The sequence below is a fragment of the Lagopus leucura genome, unplaced genomic scaffold (assembly GCF_019238085.1).
Source record: "Lagopus leucura isolate 7727_CA_CO unplaced genomic scaffold, USGS_WTPT01 Super-Scaffold_100015, whole genome shotgun sequence".
Lineage (NCBI taxonomy): Eukaryota > Metazoa > Chordata > Aves > Galliformes > Phasianidae > Lagopus > Lagopus leucura.
The window spans coordinates 1,064,442-1,082,231 of NW_024962269.1; the positions used below are offsets into that span (position 1 = coordinate 1,064,442).

The 17,790-nt window shown below is 39.5% G+C and overlaps 1 protein-coding gene across 2 annotated transcripts in view; it reads left to right on the forward strand.

Moving 5' to 3' along the window:
* ACSBG1 (acyl-CoA synthetase bubblegum family member 1) overlaps window positions 1-17,790 on the forward strand; it is a 30,873-nt gene that overhangs the window by 5,206 nt on the left and 7,877 nt on the right. For both annotated transcript variants that reach the window (XM_042875637.1, XM_042875635.1), the window contains exons 2-9: window positions 1,899-1,966; window positions 9,356-9,573; window positions 10,181-10,269; window positions 11,028-11,148; window positions 11,606-11,686; window positions 14,405-14,554; window positions 16,355-16,531; window positions 17,089-17,270. In XM_042875637.1, the coding sequence (XP_042731571.1) occupies window positions 1,899-1,966; window positions 9,356-9,573; window positions 10,181-10,269; window positions 11,028-11,148; window positions 11,606-11,686; window positions 14,405-14,554; window positions 16,355-16,531; window positions 17,089-17,270 (1,086 nt within the window). The remainder of the gene's footprint in view (window positions 1-1,898; window positions 1,967-9,355; window positions 9,574-10,180; window positions 10,270-11,027; window positions 11,149-11,605; window positions 11,687-14,404; window positions 14,555-16,354; window positions 16,532-17,088; window positions 17,271-17,790) is intronic.

The window sequence follows — 17,790 nt, forward strand, 5'->3', positions numbered from 1 at the left end:
AACTAAGGCTTCATTTGTGTTACTTTACTAAAAAAGTAAGGATTGAAAAGCCTTAGTATTCAAAAAATAGTTAAATTTGCACTAGGTTTCTGCTTGCAAAATGCCATTTTTCTTTCAAATGGGAACATTTTTGAGGGTTGAATGCTTCAAGTTGACAGACATACTTTTAAGTGGTTTTAGATGCTTTTATTTATTTTTATCATCAAATATACCTTCCAGGACTGTTGCTCTTGACATTTCTTTAAGCTACCATTCTCCCACACAGCAAACATTTACCTTTTCAAACACAGTCTAATCCCCCTCTGTATTTAAATTACTCTGTTTTTCATCAACATCTGCCTCCACCCAGCCAGTGACTATTTCCAGAGCCTAAGTCTCTGTTTATTGAACAAGCTCTTTCATGTTTTGCCCCATTATGCCATTAACAAGAGGAGAAGCATCCTCACAGGCAGGCTAGTGATGATGCCTTATTTTCCATCAGCTGTTTTTGCAACCTGTGCCTCTGCTCTGAGACAGCAATCTGCAGCGGGGAAGAGCTGAGCAGGGGCTGCCACTTCTGATGACTGAAGAACTGCAAAAACAGCTGTGTTCTTCTGTAGGGGCCTGGCTTGGATGATATACACTTTCTTAGAGTGTGATTTCGTTGTGCATAACAACTAGTAATAAATTCTGGGATTGTGCCACGTATCCATATTCTATAAAATGGAGTTGTTAATGCAAGATACAACATAATGTGTGACAGTGCTTGGTCCCACTGCTTGCTATTTGACTGCTGTGTTTAAAAACTACTTTGGAAGTTGCTTGTTACTTTTTGACAGCTGGGAAAGGCATTGTTTGGATTTTCTTTTCCTGCATGAACTTACCTTGTTACAGAGGAGAAGAACTTGAGCTTCACTAAGGATTCTTCCATTATTCTGAGAGAGCAATTGATGATCCAGAGTTGTTCTCAGCCTCTGAAGGCTGCTGATTTCCACTCATTGTTCTATTAAATGAAGTCAAATCAAAGTCTGCAAGCTGAAGCCTTCACTGAAGGACAAGTTCTTTCCATATATTCAGACTGCTTATATTCATTATCAGCTATGGCTATTAACTATTAAATATAGATGTTGAGAACATGTACATTTCACTGGGTCATATTATTTTAATGCATTAGATTATTCATCAATAACAGTATGGTTTTTTAATATTCTGTAGTTCATTACTTTATGCACTTATTCACTTTTACACATTCCTTTGTTATTTACATTTTTTGCTTCTGTACTTTGCAGTATGTTACTTTACAAACTTTGAGTTGATATTATCTGTTTAAAATTGTATTTAAATTTAAACCAAGTAATGTTAGTTTAATCCATGCAATAATCAGTTGCTTTGCATTTTTTGAGAAATATGTTATTGTTATTATGAACTAAATCTGATTCTTTTCCAAGTTTTAAAAAGAAAACAAGAAAAGACCACCAAACCCTAATCTTATGCCTTCACAGATATCAACAGTGGTAACTGATAAGAAATGTGATATAAATATGCTGGTAGGGTGGTCAAGGTTAGGATTGATCATCCATTCTTCGTACTCACACAGCTGATGGCTTCTGAGAGTCACACTTATTGTCTCCATCTTGTGTGTTCCATGATGTGGAATCTATCATCCTCTCAGTAAAATACAAATGTCATCCTTACTGACTGAAGGCTTTTCCCTGTTTAACATGATTGTAGAGCATGTGAAAGAGAAACAAAATGTAAATGTTCTTTGTTCATCTGAGCTGTATATTGATTTTCCTGTTTGTATTTCTTACTATTTTCCTGATGTTTTTTTTCCCCCCTTGGCTATACTGTATGTGGATTGCAGTGGATCCTATTAGTACTCCTGGAGCTACATTTTTAACAGTTCTCTCTTCTTTTAGAAGAACGGCTGATGGACAGCCTGTCTGCAGAGATTTGCTGGCTGATTTTGAAGACCAGGAACAAACAGGTAAGATATGAAAGGGGATCTTTGGAAACTGAATTCTTTTGTAAAATGTTTAGTTGGAATCTATGCTAGTGAACAGTCTGACAGTTTTTCAGGGCTGGGATAAGAGGATACAGCCAGAGAATAAACTCAGGTGAATCAGGGCTAGTGGAAAAAGTGTCACAGAATTACCAAGGTTGGAAAAGACCTACAAGATCATTCAGTCCAACCATCCACCTGTCACCAATAGTGCTCACTAAACCATGTTCCTCAACACAAAATCCAAACGTTCCTTTGAACACCTCCAGGGTCAGTGACAGGGAGCTTTCTGTAAGCTTGCATGAACTCAGTTAGCTTCTCACAGTTTTTGTCTGTATTTGTGACAGTTATCAGACAACAGTTGAAAGCTTGATCTTCATCAAATTTGCACTCATTATGGTCTTAGCTTTGGTATGACAGCCTGCTTACCAACTCTTAGCTATGAAGGATTTGGCATAGAGTGTAATTACTGGAGGCTGCAGAGGAATATCTATCCTCTGATCAGTGCTGTGCTGTAGCATATACATCCTCCTTTAACTTTAAGCCAGGTGCAGTATTAAGTAAAAAGAGTTCTGTTTCTATGTGGCCTAAGGGACATAGCCAGCTTCTTTGGAAAGTTTGCAGCCCTGAAGGAGCTGCTGTTGCCTTGGTGAGACAGCTACTGCTATCTGCATTTGCTTCAAACAAACTGTATTTGTGCTATGAGACAAGTGGAGTAGCAGCTGCAACTGGATCCTGAAGAAATGATATTTATGTGGCAGGTCATGCAGATCTACATGTGTATTCATACACACTTGTGTTCATATGTGTGAATAGTCTTTGAAAAATAAATTCTTTGATTCATGATTGTTTTCTTTTGTTGGATTTTTTTTAAATTTTATTGTAGTTGCAGTGTTTGGGTTTTTTTATTGTTCTCTTTTTTAACAATTGAACTAGTAGGCATCTGCACTTTGAAATTTTTATAGGTAAAGGTAGCAACTACCTTTTATTTTCAGATGTTTCAGGGTGTTTTATTGAGTTATTTGACACATATTGGATGTGTAGATTATTACTGAGGCTGTAATTCTACAGAGTACTTATTTGCATGCTCGTGAATATTCTGACCTATTTTTCTAATAGCATTTTCTGGGACGATGGTTACTGCCACCAGTATCATCTGAGAGAAGCTAGTCTAGCTTTTTTACTCGAAGGTAGGCTCCTTGCCTTGTTCAGCTGAGTTTTGAAAATGTCTAAAGATGGAGATTCTGCATCCTCTCACTTCCTGATCTTGATCTTAGCCACCTCTGTTGTGAAATTAATTTTCTTCCTCTAGTAAGACTTTTCCTTGTTCCATCTCGTGTCTGTTGTCTCTTGGCCTTCTGCCGTGTGCCTCTGAGAAGGGTATCTTTTCTATAACCCCCTGCCATCTGTGTTAGATTCACCCAACTCCTTCAGAGGCTTCTCTTATGGATTGTGCTCAAGCACTCTGAGTACCTGAGTCCTTCCACTGGGCTTCTGTCAGTTTGTTACAATCTCTTGCTCTAGGACTTCCAAAGCTATATGCTGCTCCAGTTAGCTTACGAGTACTGAGTAGGGGGACATAATCGCTTTCTGAGATCTGCTGGCTGTGATCTTGCTAATGCAGTCAGAAATTAGCCTTTCAAGAGTGTAGTACTGACTCTCATACAGCTTGATTGCCACCAGGAACCACAGGGATTTTTCTGCTGAGCCAGATAGTGTTTATTCTGTGTGCTGACTTGCCATTTATCACTGTTGAGCTTTGAGGCTTGCATCAGCCCATTGCTCCAGTTTGCTTGAGTCCATCAGAAAGGCAGCCTCACCCTTTGGCATGTTGACCAATTCCCCATATTTGGTGTCATTTTTGAAGCTGGTGAGGGTGCATTCCATTGTCCAAGACAGCAATGCAGTCATTAAAACAGTATTTTTTCCAGGACTAACTCCTGAAGAATGTCGCTTCTAATTGACTGCTGGCTAGACTTGGAAATGCTGACCACTGTTCTCTGAGAGTAATCATCTTGCCAGTTTTTCATTCACCTGATACTCCAACTGAAACGGGGTTTGGAGGGTCCAAGCCCTCCAAGTCTGACTGCTATGGGAGGCCTGGTTAAAGACCTTGTTAAAGCAAATGACATGCCACTTCTCTCTTCCTCCCATCTACACAGCCATTGTGAAAAGTCAGTTAGGTTGGACAGACTCAAGTTGGCTTTGGCATATCCATTCTGGCTGGTCTCAGTCACCATTTTATGCCCAACAATGATTTCTAGGAGGGTTTGTTCTACAGTTTTCCCTGAGGCGAGCCAGATTGCCCTGTATTTACTTGAATGCTCTTTCTCTCTGGTTTTGCAGATGATTGTGACATTTGCCTTTTTTCTGTCACTAGGAATCTCAATCAGATTGCTACATTTTTTCAAAGGTGATGGAGAATAGGCTTGGGATGACGTGGGACCTGATCTCTGATTGTGAAGAAATGCATCTGGGGCCACAGACATTTTTGTATATGTCCAGTTTGCATATGAGGTTCCTACTTTGATCTTTCTCTGCTACTGTAGGTAGAACTTTTCACCTGCCACTAGGCACAGAGACTTAGGAAGCCTTTCAGTAAAGACAAAGGCAAAGAAGGTACTGAATACATCATCCCTTTCCGAGACCTGTGTCAGTAAGCTGCTCATTATATCCTTGGGTCTTCCTTTGTTTTCTGATGTGCACTTTGAAGCCCTTTTCTCGTCCCTCACTTAACTGATTTTGAACTTTCTATCTCTCTGTGCCTGGGCAGTGCCTCAGTAGTGATACTTCTCCTGATTACACCCTCCACACAGCTCCGTTTTGGTGCTTTGTAATCAGTTTTAAGAGCATTATTGTTGTTATGAAGCTTATTTTGTACACAGTTTATGAAGCTTATTTTATAACCAGCTGTTTTTTCTGCTGCACCACTCCTCCATGTCAGTTTGCAGAAGCATTTTTTGAAGGGTATTTTATATCTCGGATCCACTGTGGTAGCATCTGCAGTGCAATACGTTTTCTTGTGACTGAAAAATATTCCCTTTTCATCCAGTGGAAAAAGTGAAAGCATCTGTGAATCAGAACATTAATATGGCTTGTTGGTTTTTCTAAGTTGAAAATAGTCTAGCTATTTTATTCAATGTAAATAATAATAATTATTTAGAGAGTTTAAAGCTACAAGTTTATCATGAAAAATTGATAATATAGCAGAATCCCATCTTCCTACCCTAACTGTGGGTTAGGCAAGCAGCAGGAAAAGATGTTGGTTTGCTTTTGGAAAAAAAGTCACTCTGTATGTATAATGCCTCATAGGAAGCTCTGTACCTCTTAGTTCAATCTGTTCGTTGACATTAGAAAAGTTTGGTGCAGATGCCAAGTTTTCTGACTCCAAGCTGTTTGTAAACACTCATCTCCAGTTTTCACTGAGAAGTTTAGCTTTCAGGGCTGAAAACATGCTGAAGGAAAAAAAAAACATAAAAAACAAGAAAGGTAAGAGGAGGAATGGATGACGTGTTTGTATTGTCAGCAGAATGTAATGGCATCACAGCTGTGGAATCTGGGATGATGACTGTCTATTAAAAAAATGCCTCCAGCAGAGAGCTGAATGCCTACACCAGTCATTAGAGCAGAGTGATATTTTGCAGGAAGTGGCGTGTAATCAAAACAATGTTGTGTGAGTTAAAAACGGAATGAGTTTCAAGCAGAAATTAAATCATAGTTTCTACTTTTCAGGGCATGTTTATGGCCTATCAATTTGAGCTGAGGTCAGATTACTAAGGGTGGTAGGTTAGGTTGTGGTTGGACTTGATCTTTAAGGTCTTTTCCAACCGAGTAGTTCTATGATTCCATGATTCTGTGCTGCAGGGACCAGAGAGGATGGAACTTAGAAGTATGGAATATCTCAAATTGGAAGGGACTGTAAGGATCATTGATCCTGGCTCTGTGCAGCACCACTCAAAAGTCAGACCGTATTTCTGAGAAGGGGCTCAGGGATTCAAGATTGAGTACCTGATTAAAATCTGTGTTGCTTTTTAATTTTATTTTATCTAATAAAACGTGTTGGTTTTTTTTTTAAAAAGCAAATACTTTCTTACCATCTCAAAGTGTGTTGCTGAGGAAATAAACCAAGGTTGAATATTAGTGAACAAAGAATGATTTGAGGGTACAAAGTGTAGTGCAGGTAGAAGGAGTTACTGGAAGGAATAGGACAGGAATAAATAGTCTGCTCTGATTGCTTGCTTCTGTTGTGCTTTTTTTTCATTATGCTCTCTAAATCTACAGGTGTATCATGTATCAGTGCTCATAGTTTATTTAAAAGATCCTTATTCTGATCTCCTCTTATGTTTCAGATGGTGAGTTCATTTCCATCTTGGACACTGCGGTTTAGCTTTCAGCTGCTAGTGTGGCAGGACACCTATTTTGCTTTTCCCAAAGTATATAATCAGTTCATTCAGTGTTTAGCCAGGCATTCCTTCCCAGGCTCTTTCTGAAAAGGCTGAGCCCTTCACTTAATGTCCCTTTGCATACTGACAACAGAGCATGTTGTTCATTTTCTGCTGTTTTTACAAAGTCTGTGGGAGAGAATTCTTAAGACTTTTTTTTTTCTTTTTATTGAGACTTAACAACTATCTTTAGATTAAAGTTTTACTCATGAATTCATGTGAGTACATATACTGAATGAATGTAAAAATGGATTTTCCATAGCAGTATATAGTCTGTTATTAAGGTGACTTGCTGAGTCTGTGACACTAATTCTGTTTTTAGTCTGGATATGAATACATTGCCTACCAAATGCCTGCAGTGAAAACACTGTCGTTATACAACTTCTGTAATGTTATTTGAGGAACAATACTGATGTTTTCCGTTCACTTGGAGAGACACTGAAAAGTGGTTTTTTATAATTTTATTTAAATAATATGCAGACTAGAATGTTGTAATTTAACTCTTTGTGGTGTGATTTTTGTTTTCAACAGAGCACTCGCCCACGTTGCATACCCACACCTGTGATCCCTCCCATCTTAGTTGATTTAGAAGCCAGAAAGAACATCAGAGTTTTTCATCCAGACTTTGTGACAGTGTGGGAAAATAAGCATTTATATTAGCAGTAGCTTCCCTCCCTGACAGATTTGTGTCATCTTCTTCACGCCAGGACTGGGGTTAAGTGCAGAAATACCTGTTTTCCCTCTCCACTTATAAAATGCTCAGTGGGTGCCACTGTTTACACTGTGGAAGTCTCTCTGTCCATTACTTAGCATCTTCCATTACTGTTTGTTTTCTGAAATACCTGGATTTATGGAGCCTTTTATCCACTGACCTTAATACACATGACATTATTGGGTAAAGCTCCACACCTCTCTTTTAAAATTGTTATATGCAATTCAGACATGAGAAAATGAAGGCAAATTGAGATTAAGCCTTAAGATTTGTGTTTATTGCTGTCACTATTCATTTACTGACAAACAGAACAAACACAAGGCTGTGTGTCAGGATCTGAATGCAACATAATATGAATGAGGAACAGTAATCTCGGATTGATACAACCACAGCTTTGATAACTGCTTTCACTTTCTGCATCAGAGCTTGTATCCTCTTGTCTGGGAAGGGATTAGAAAAGTAAATCAACTGGTTTTTTTTCAAAATGATGTCCACATACTGGGATATAGCATGAGGGCAGTGACATTTTTTGAGTAGTTTCACAGAATTGTGACAGCAAGGTAGGCTGGCTGTGCTATTTGCCTCCTTAGTAGGAACCGTGATCAGAAACACTGTTTGGAGCACTGGAACAGGCTGCCAGGGTGTTGTGGAGTCCCCTTCTCTGGAGATGTTCAAGTCTTGCCTGGACACCTACCTGTGCGACCTGCTGTAGGGAACTGCTTTGGCAGGGGGGTTGGTCTCGATCTCTGGAGGTCCCTTCCAACCCCTACAGCTCTGTGATTCCGTGATTCTATGAACTGAACCTTGTTCAGTTGATTGAGAATCTGATTTTCTATAGTCAAGTTACAAGATTTTTTGCTGCGAAGAAGTTTTCTAAGTGAATATTTATGAGCTTACAGTAGCTTCATATGCCTCTGATTATCTGTGCAGGTAGGCTTAACTTGAGGGAGGCTGCAGCTGTGTCCTAAGCAGATCCAGATATGATGGACATATATAATGTATATACGATATATATTTTATATATAATATATATTTTACATATATATAATGTGTATAACAAGTGATGCACAGGCATTTGCTCACCACCCCCTGACCGATGCCCAGCTGGCCCCCAAGCAGTGGAAGAAAGTGAGATAAACTCCCACCCCCTCCAAAACACATTCCTCATGATGTGACATGGCACAGAACATCCCTGTGGCCAGTTTGAGTCAGCTGTCCTAATTCTGTTCCCTCCCAGCTCCTTGGGCCCTTAGCTGTGGATAGGCATGGCTCTGTGCAGCACCACTGAGCAGCAGCTATCAACACCGCGGTGTTATCAGAATTGTTTTTCTCCTAGAACCAAAACATAGCATCATATCAGACTCTGGGGAAAACAATTCTGTGTCAACTGAAGCTAAGACAATCAGAAATTTGAAGCAGTCGTATTTTGTTATATTTCTTACAAAGCTGAGCTATTTTGTCTGATTTTCTTTTTTATTCCACTTCTTTGTAGAATGTTTTTAATGTTCATGTTGAAAAATATTTCTTATTTGGAAAGTGAATCTAAGGGGAAGAATGTTCTTGTACTGTTTCTTTCTGAAGAATGAGAACTAGCAGCTATTTTTCAGAGGAATTGTGTGGGTTTTGTGGGCTTTTTGTTTGGTTTGTTTGGTTTTCTTTTTAAGAACTTACCTGAATTTCGGCAATTAACTAGCTCCTAAATTCTCTTAGAATTGTCTTTGTATTAAGTCTGCTTCCTGCTGGGTTTGCAGCAGCAAAGATGCAAGCCAAAATCTTTGAGGCAGTCATTAGCTGTGAATGCCAGATACTGCTACAGTCCTTGGAGCATCCATGAAAGCCAAGTGACATGAGGTGACTCCCTGCTTGAGTCCTGTCCTGCCAAGGAAGCAGGAGAAGGATTAAAAAAGAGCGAATGACTGGAAAGATAATTAGAATAAGGGAGACAAGACAAGGAGGCAAAATATGAAATAGGGCAAGATGGTGGTAAGTGGAGGTGAAGATCTATGTGTGAGTTGCTCCAAAAGTAACATTCCCATGGAAATAAATAGGAAGTTACAACAGAAACAAAGAGCACAATAACACTTTGTGGGAGCAAATTCTCAGCTACAAAGCACTCCTTTTCAGCACAGTCACTTCCATTAGCTGTGCATTTTCACCAGTGATGAACAAGAGCCTGCAGTACTTTTCAGTAATATACCCTCACAATGCTTTCCTTTCCAGAGTCTTTGTGGACTTCCTTTGCTGATGGCAGAGTCAGACTGAGGATAGATAACTCATGTCCGCAGACTCCCATAACAGTTCATCAGATGTTCAAGGAGAGCCTCGAAAAATATGGATCTCTTAATGCTTTGGCCAGCAGAAAGAATGGAAAGTGGGAGAAGATAACTTTTTCAGAGTACTATTGCTTTTCGAGGAAAGCAGCCAAGAGCTTCTTGAAAGTAGGTACAGAGAGCAAAACCAATTCCCTTTTCTCTTTGTCTCCTTAAAAAACAAATTGCAGAGGTTTCTTTTTTCTTTTTTGCCCTCTATTAACTGAAGATTGGCAGACACGTTCTTTATTGAAATAATAAAGGTACAAATGGTTTTGGTCTAAGGATGATAACACTGCTGCCATTGCAAGTGTGAAGCTGCTGTTTCACTCAAGTGTAGGTACAATGCTCAGCATAGGGCTTTAAGATTAAGAGAAAGATAGGTGGAAAAAAAAAACACTTTGTCAAGATGAAGAACAATTCAAAACCACTCTGAGCAGAGGCTAAGGCTAGCTCTCGTGGTGCTTCTGTCCACATTGGAAAGGTCTGTTTTTTCAGGCCTGTCTCAGCAGCAGAACTTGAGCAGGCAGGAGGGATGGTGAAAAGTTTAGATGATGTTTGTTACTCACAGCTTCCAGTTCTGCCATGGATATTGGCATAGAGCTGGGGGTGGACGTGCTTTGTCAATGCTGGAGTAATACAACTTTCCATCATTTGTATGTGTTGTCATTTTTTGTGCTATATATTTCTCTCCAGCATGCCTGTGTTGTATAACCTTACGCATATTATCTTTAAGCTTGGTCTTGAGAGATTCCACAGCGTAGCAATCCTTGGATTTAATTCTCCAGAGTGGTTCATCTCAGCTGTTGGAGCCGTGTTTGCTGGGTATGGTTGTTTACTTTGCTTTTGTGTAGGAATGTCAAGGTTTCTGTTTTGCTAGGTTAGAAATTTGGGAAATTAGCACTTGGTGCCACATCCTGGACGTTGTGCTGCAGCTGCTGAGCGTGTGCAGCAACCTGCTGGAGTCTCATAGCTCTCAATGTTACTGGGATTAGTCTAGACACTCATAAACGAAACCTGTGACAGCTGCACAGTCTTTTGTCACTAGAATGTGGGAAACAGATAAGACTCCCCATTTTGTGATGTCTGCAATGCAAATATTGCAATGTAAATTCAAGTGAGCAGAGCAACAGATTAAATACTCGCTATCCTAATTCCTTCTGTCCTGATATATTTTAATACAACTTAGATTTACCTCTCAGTTTGTTCCTGTGACAGTGAAATTCAAACTGATAATTGCATGCAGCTTGAACAGAAAGAGGACAAGTGTTTTTTAACCACTTTCTGAGCTAACTCCACTGCAGCCTTAATCAGGCAAAAATACTGAATCCCAGCCTACAGCATCTTCTACTGAATTGAATTCAGGGATTTATTTTGCATATATTGTTCATGTATATGTGAAAACTTGAAACAAGCATGATAGCTGTGATAATGTGTACTTCCACATCTTTATACCCCTCTTAGCTTTCATCTGATATCTTACTATTGGCTTTCTGCATATTATATACATCTATGTGTGTGTGCATATAAATATAAATGTTTCAATGTATGCATAAATATATATATACAAATTTTGGACCCAGAGGAATTGTCACAGGAATATACACAACCAATTCTCCAGAGGCCTGCCACTACATTGCTTATGACAGCAAAACCAACATCGTGGTTGTGGAAAATCGGAAACAACTGGACAAGATAATGCAGGTATGAGGAGGCAAAGAAGTTACTTATAAACTGTATTTTCCACCCTTCTTGATGCTGTATTGTTCCCAAATCCCATATTTGCTACCTGTATCACGGAACCTTTCATGGCAGAATAAGTTCAGAAGTCTGGCATCTGGCATGGGTAACCACAGCAGCAATGGTCAGCTTTCAGCTTGACCTTGCCCATGCCTTGATATGTACAAGAGAGCATGCTGAAGAGCCATTTTGGTGTAATTAATAGTTAAATCTTCTGGCTGAGAACAGTCTTTCTGCAGACTGTGTATCTTAGCATCTTTTTTTAAATGAGATGGTTATGAATTAGGGGGAAATACTTGGCAGAGGAGGGAAGTGGGAGGTTTCTTCTGTCAGCCCAATTACTGTTTTGGCAGTACTTCAGTGGGGAAAAGCACAAGATATGAATAACAAATTATAATAATTATTTTAAAAAATCTAACAGATCTGGAATCGTTTGCCACACTTGAAAGCTGTTGTGCTATACAAGGATTCAGTTTTGGAGAGACACCCAAATTTGTATACGGTATGTGAGCGCTGGGACAGTTATTATTTTTAAGGTATTAATTAGTTGATGAATTTTAATTATCTTTGATGTGTGGAATGTCTGCCATTCAGAATGCATTGCTGTCTTCCAGCAAATGTATTCAGAAGCTTCGTGAGTGTATTCTGTTTAGCTTACATGTAACTTCATGTTTGATGCTTGACATTTAAAGTGAGAGCTACCTTGCTTAGTTATCTTTTGTGTTAATGTTGGTTTGTTTGTTGTTGTTTGTTTTTCAGTTTTGATTAACAGAACACCTGTAAGTTTCTCAGGTGAGAAAGTGAGCTCTTACCATTTAAAAAAAGTGGTCTGCCAGCTCTAATCAAATCTGAATTGTGGGTAGTTACACTGGATGCAAGAACATGATAATGCCTGTACTTTTACAGATGATATTTACATCTCATTTGCACCAAACTTCTGGTATCAGGCAACATGTGAAGAGAATGGACTACAGGCTACATAAAGAAGGGTGCATTTTCTTAGCATGTGCAGAATCTTCAGCTCACATGGCAAGAATAAAGCAGTAAAGGGGGCAAACTCAGGATCAGAAAATTGAGTAGAAGTTTAGCCTTTAACCTAAGCAGAAAATACCTTTATAAAAATATTTTTAGTGTATTTTGAAAATGTAATTGAAAACAATTATGTAAGAATACAAAAACCTCCTTTTTAAGTGCACTACAGATTATCAGAATCCAGTCTGAAAAATGTCGTAGCAGCATCAAACTACTTACATTATCTCATAGCATGTTGTTTATAAGCCACAATGTTACAGTACTGTACATACTGATATGGAACATTTCTACGTTTAGTACAAGAAAAATGGAAGAAGATATTGCTGCTTATATTTCCTAGTGAAAGGAGTAAGGGCTGGCAGATAATTCCGGAACAGCACTTGCTGAAACCTCCACGCTTGAGATTTTTGAAAGAGAGAATTAACACATGGTTTATTCTGTTACTGAAAGATACATTTGAAATCAACCCTGTTCAGGTGTGTTGAACATATATTCTCCACAGAAAGGGGTAGCTGTGAAGAAGTCTGACAGTTGCCATAGTTTATACTGTGCAAAGGAGAAACTGGAGATCCAATTTCCAAAGGCAGAAATGATTATTTATCATCGTTGATCTAAGGTACCTAAGCCACATGACATGTGATAAAAGGGACTGCCGTTTGACAGCTGAGATGTAATGAGCAATTGCTGCAGCACGGACAGAGGTGTAGTTCTCTTATTAGCACGTGTTTCCAGAAGGCAGACATGGTCAGTAGCGTATGTGGCTGCTTGTACCTATTGTAGTCTGAAACAGGAGCACTCACTGTTGCAGGTACTGTTCCATAAACAAAGCCTAGGCAACAGATACACAGTGATTAACATATCCTGGTATGACAAGACAGTAAGGTCAGGAAAGTAGGAGCAACTGTTAAGTCACGTAGAAACAGTTACACCCTTGACAACACCAAACTTTCCAGAAGCTAGTTAAATAAACAGAGTATTCTGTGGGAAGAGATAATGTGTGATGAGTCCTTCCCTTACTGTGGAGCTGTGCTTTGTACTTACTCTCTTCCCGGATAACTGATTTGGTAGAAGAAAGTATAAAACTTGGGACTGGTGGTTGGCAGCATCCTAGGACAGCACTGATACCCCAGAAGAGGAAGTCTAGGTGCCACACAAGGAAGTTACTGCAACCTTAGTAGCACACTGCCAATGGCAAGGAGAGGTTTGAGAGAAAGAATGAACTCCCCCTCAGGCAAAGGGGGAAATCTTGCTCTCTGCTGTCCTTCACGTCACCCCCTGTACAACTTCATGATCCTAGATATGGCCTCTAAGAAATCGTGAAGAATGGAGATGCTGCTCTGTCTTGCTCTTGGATAACATAGTTCTGTAGCACTGTTTGAATCACCTGATCTCGATGGGAAACTGACCTTTTGTAACTGACTTCCTCTATTTTTAATATACACTAGTTTTCAGTTAGCACGGAGATCAACAGTATAACTAGCAGGATATTAGGTACACATGGCAGATGTGTCCTAGAACAACCAATGAAACAACTAATGAAGTGTAGAGGATAAAGCTCATCATGCTTCTCAGACCACTTTGTGCTGCACAAAAGTCCAACATCATGAAAGGTTTAGTTCATTCCAGACTGAAGCAATTTTGAATGGAGGCTGTGATCAGCATCATATGTTCTGTTTGCTGTTAAACAGCGGGGAATTGGGGTAAGCATTCATACATCTAGATGATGCTTTTGCCCAGAAGCTTTCATTCTTTTACTATATTTATGTAATGGACAGGGAATTATAAGTGGAATGTTGTAAATGTGCTTCTAAAAACATAGACCCAGATTCCTTTGGATAAGTCATTATTGTTCTAGGTGTGAGACAGTCACATAATTGTATTCTCTATGACTTCTACCTAGTATGCATCTTGGGTGAGGGAATAGTAATACAATTTCTTTTGGAGATGATGAAAAGATTCATAGCAGCATAATTTCAGATAGTCTGTGTGCAGATTGCACATAAAGTTATACAGTATTCTTATTGAGTTCTTACAGGCAGCTTCTGGGGAAACTTGCCTTGGAATTGTGTTCAGAGAAAGACATTGAACTTTTCTGTTTGTTTGTTTTTTTTAGACAAATTCAGTAACTTCATGTTTTTGACTTGCAAGGAGTCTTATGATATCCTGTATTTTCTGTTGCATGTTCTAGATGGAAGAGTTTCTGAAGCTGGGAGATGACATATCTGATGCTACTTTAGATGACATTATTAACTCCCAAAAGCCAAATCAATGCTGCGTGCTAATATATACATCAGGAACAACTGGGAAGCCAAAAGGAGCTATGCTGAGTCATGACAATGTATGTACTTCAGACTTTTCCTTGAGCACAAAAAATAGCGAAATAAGAGGATACATGTTCTTGTGTTTTGAAAAGACTGCTACATAGCAGAAGACTTTCAGAGGTCTAGTTTTGCAACACAGATAGTGTATTACAAAGCAACACTGAAAATGCAGTCAGCTGGTTTTGATAATGTATAAGCATGGTGAAAAATGAAACTCCATTCTAAGTAACACTTCACAAGTTTGAGTGTAGTTTATTATGAATAACATTTTGTTACTCACTGTTACTTCTCTTAAAAGAATGTAGAAGCAATTACAGGTACGAGCAATTCACTCCCGTGTATGTAATCAGCACAGAAATATGTTGAAGGAGAACATGGTGGACTTGATAGACAAAAAGTTCGACCTGGCGTTGCAAATTCTATGCTCTTCTGTCTCAAAAGAGTCTGGTGTCATTTCCATGTTAGCTGCCAAACTATTCCTGGCTGATGATCACAAACGGGCTATTTTTATGTTGACCAACAGTGGAAAACATGCCTTGCCTGTATCTGCTGCTGCCTTCTTTAGTCAAAAGAAGTGTGCCACTGTCCATCTGTAAAAACCAGTGCTGAGTCGGTCACAGGCACTCATGTGGATCTGCTATGAGCATGCCTGTGTGCTGTGAGGCTTTGGAGGATAAAGAGGATGAGCAATCCGTACAGACACGTTTCAAGGACATTCCTCTCTGCCTACTTTAAGTCTCTGATAGCTGCTTGACCAATGCTGCCACCTAAATTTGGAGTGGCCTGTCCTGACAGCATGCTGCTCACTAAAAGCTTTTCTTGAGAATCTCTATTTTTGTTTGTTTGTTTTTTAGGCAAAACATACTCTCAAGGTAACCTTCACATTTGTTTTGAAGAAAAGAATATACTGTGATAGCGAGTATCGCATGTGATTTGTATTTTTTTCCCTATCAAGTTGAAATAATTTCCTTTCGAGCATCCTAACCTAGCTAGTTTAGATTAATTAGACTCCTGTAAGGAAGCTGTTTCCTTCTTTCTGTCATGGACATATGTTCTTTTCCTCACGTCCACACATCTGTGTGGGTCTTGAATGCAGTACATTCTGATAACAAGTATTGCATCCTTCGACTGCATCTTAGATAAAATAAGAATCAGAAAGAAGAGGGGGAAAGACCATACAGTTTCACTAAGAAGTCAAGCAGCAAATCTTCAGCATTATTCACACATGCGCTTCTGCTTGTATGTGTGGGGGAGGCCCTCTATGAACCATTGCAGTGAATCTTCTGGAGGAGCAGGATACTGCTGCTATCATCCTCGTTTGTGCTTAGCCGTGCTTTGACAAGTATGAGACAATTAGCTTGTTGCAGTTACTTCACTATCCTGTGAGCTCATTGATCACCGAGTAAAGATTGTTATTTATCAGGTGGGCATTTAGATGCATGCCAGTGAGAAGTGCCAGTGTGATAGGAAGTGTGCACAGGAGGGAAAGCTGCAGAAGGCTGATCACTTTTTCTCCTTATCCATCTAGGCTGTGGCTGCCTTCCTAACTGCAGTACTGGGATGCGGGGAGTTGGTAGTGTTCATAAGCCAGTCAAGCACATTTACTTTGTTATGTGCAAACCTTTGTTGCTATTAGATGAGTTCATGTTGCTTTTTGAGTGGCACCAGAGGAATAACAACCTGGTGTGTTGTCAAAGATTGCAATGTCTTCAACAAGTTCTGTGAGCAGATTCTTCACAGTTTTATTAGTGTATCATGAAGATCCTTAGTTTGTGTTAAAAGGAAAAAATAATGTGTTGTGTTTTTTCTTCAAATAGATAACGTGGACGTCAGCACATTGCAGCAGAGCAGGAGATATGCAACCCGCAGAGGTCCAACAGGAGTCCATAGTCAGTTATCTTCCACTCAGCCACATAGCTGCACAAATATACGACCTGTGGACTGGAATCAAATGGGGAGAGCAAGTTTATTTTGCTGAGCCAGATGCTCTGAAGGTATCTGCCTTCCACTGCACCTGATTAAGATTGCACTTTTCAATCTAGGAAAACATCTGAAGGAGGAAATGTGATCTTAGAAGAGGCACAGAAGATAAAGATCGAGAGTCTCGAGAGTCCAGAATTTTAGGAATTACAGAAAAATAAAATCCATTAGACTCATGATCCAGTGCTCTAAACTCCATTTACTTCTGTGGTGAAATTGCACAGAAGGAGTCTCTTTCTGCAGTTAGGAGTGTGTCTGGAACTGGTCCTTTGCCTGTCACCACAGAAAACTCATAACTGATACAACAGAGCTTGAGAAGAAGTCAGTTCCAGTATTTTCCCTGATTAAACAGCTAACTTAATTTATGCTCACAATATTCTGAATGTGTGCACAAAATTTGTAGTCTAGATCAGTAAGCTTCTATTTTAGGCAGACAAATGTGGCTGTACTGTGAAAGAAGTGTAAGCAATTTTCTGGGGGAAATGTAGAGAGAATGCAGGCTGCATTACCAAACCTCTTCAGCGATGTGGGCCTTCTGCAATGTTTTGAAATGATTTGATGATCTTGACAGGGCAGTTTAATCAACACACTAAAAGAAGTGCAACCAACATCTCACATGGGAGTTCCCAGAGTATGGGAGAAAATCATGGAGAAATTAAAGGATGCTTCTGCTCAGTCAGGATTTGTGAAGAAGAAAATGCTGTCGTGGGCTATGTCAGTGAGCTTAGAGAGAAACCTGAACTGCTCAAGCAGGTATGTATTGTCATGAGAGAGGTCTCCAGCATCCTGGAGTACAAGAAAGTAGCTTGTCTGTTTGTCATAAGCTCTTAAGCATCAATGATACTCTCTACATATAAATAAGTAATACTTGACTTAGCAAGAGAGCAAATACAATGTAAGAGGGAAGGTGTAGCTGTCAATTACGGGAGGATAATCATAAAACCAACCTCCATCTTCCCTGAGAATGCATTGCCTAACTTTCTGCCTTCTGGGAATTGAACTGGTTGGTTTTCAGCTGGGAGAAGTCCTGGCTGCTTACTGGTTTAGGTAAAGGGCAAGAATTTGAGTGAACTGTGTGAAAAAGGGGAAAATCTTAATTCACAATTCTTTCCTGTTCTGAAGTTCTTAAGATGGGACACAGTGAAGTATGAAATGGCTTACAGAACATGCGATTCTCAAATATGCAGTGCATCGATGGCAATTTGCTTGTCTGATCTTTCAGCTTCTTGAAAGAGTCTTGCAGATTTCTGATTTTACTGGTATTGGTTCTCAG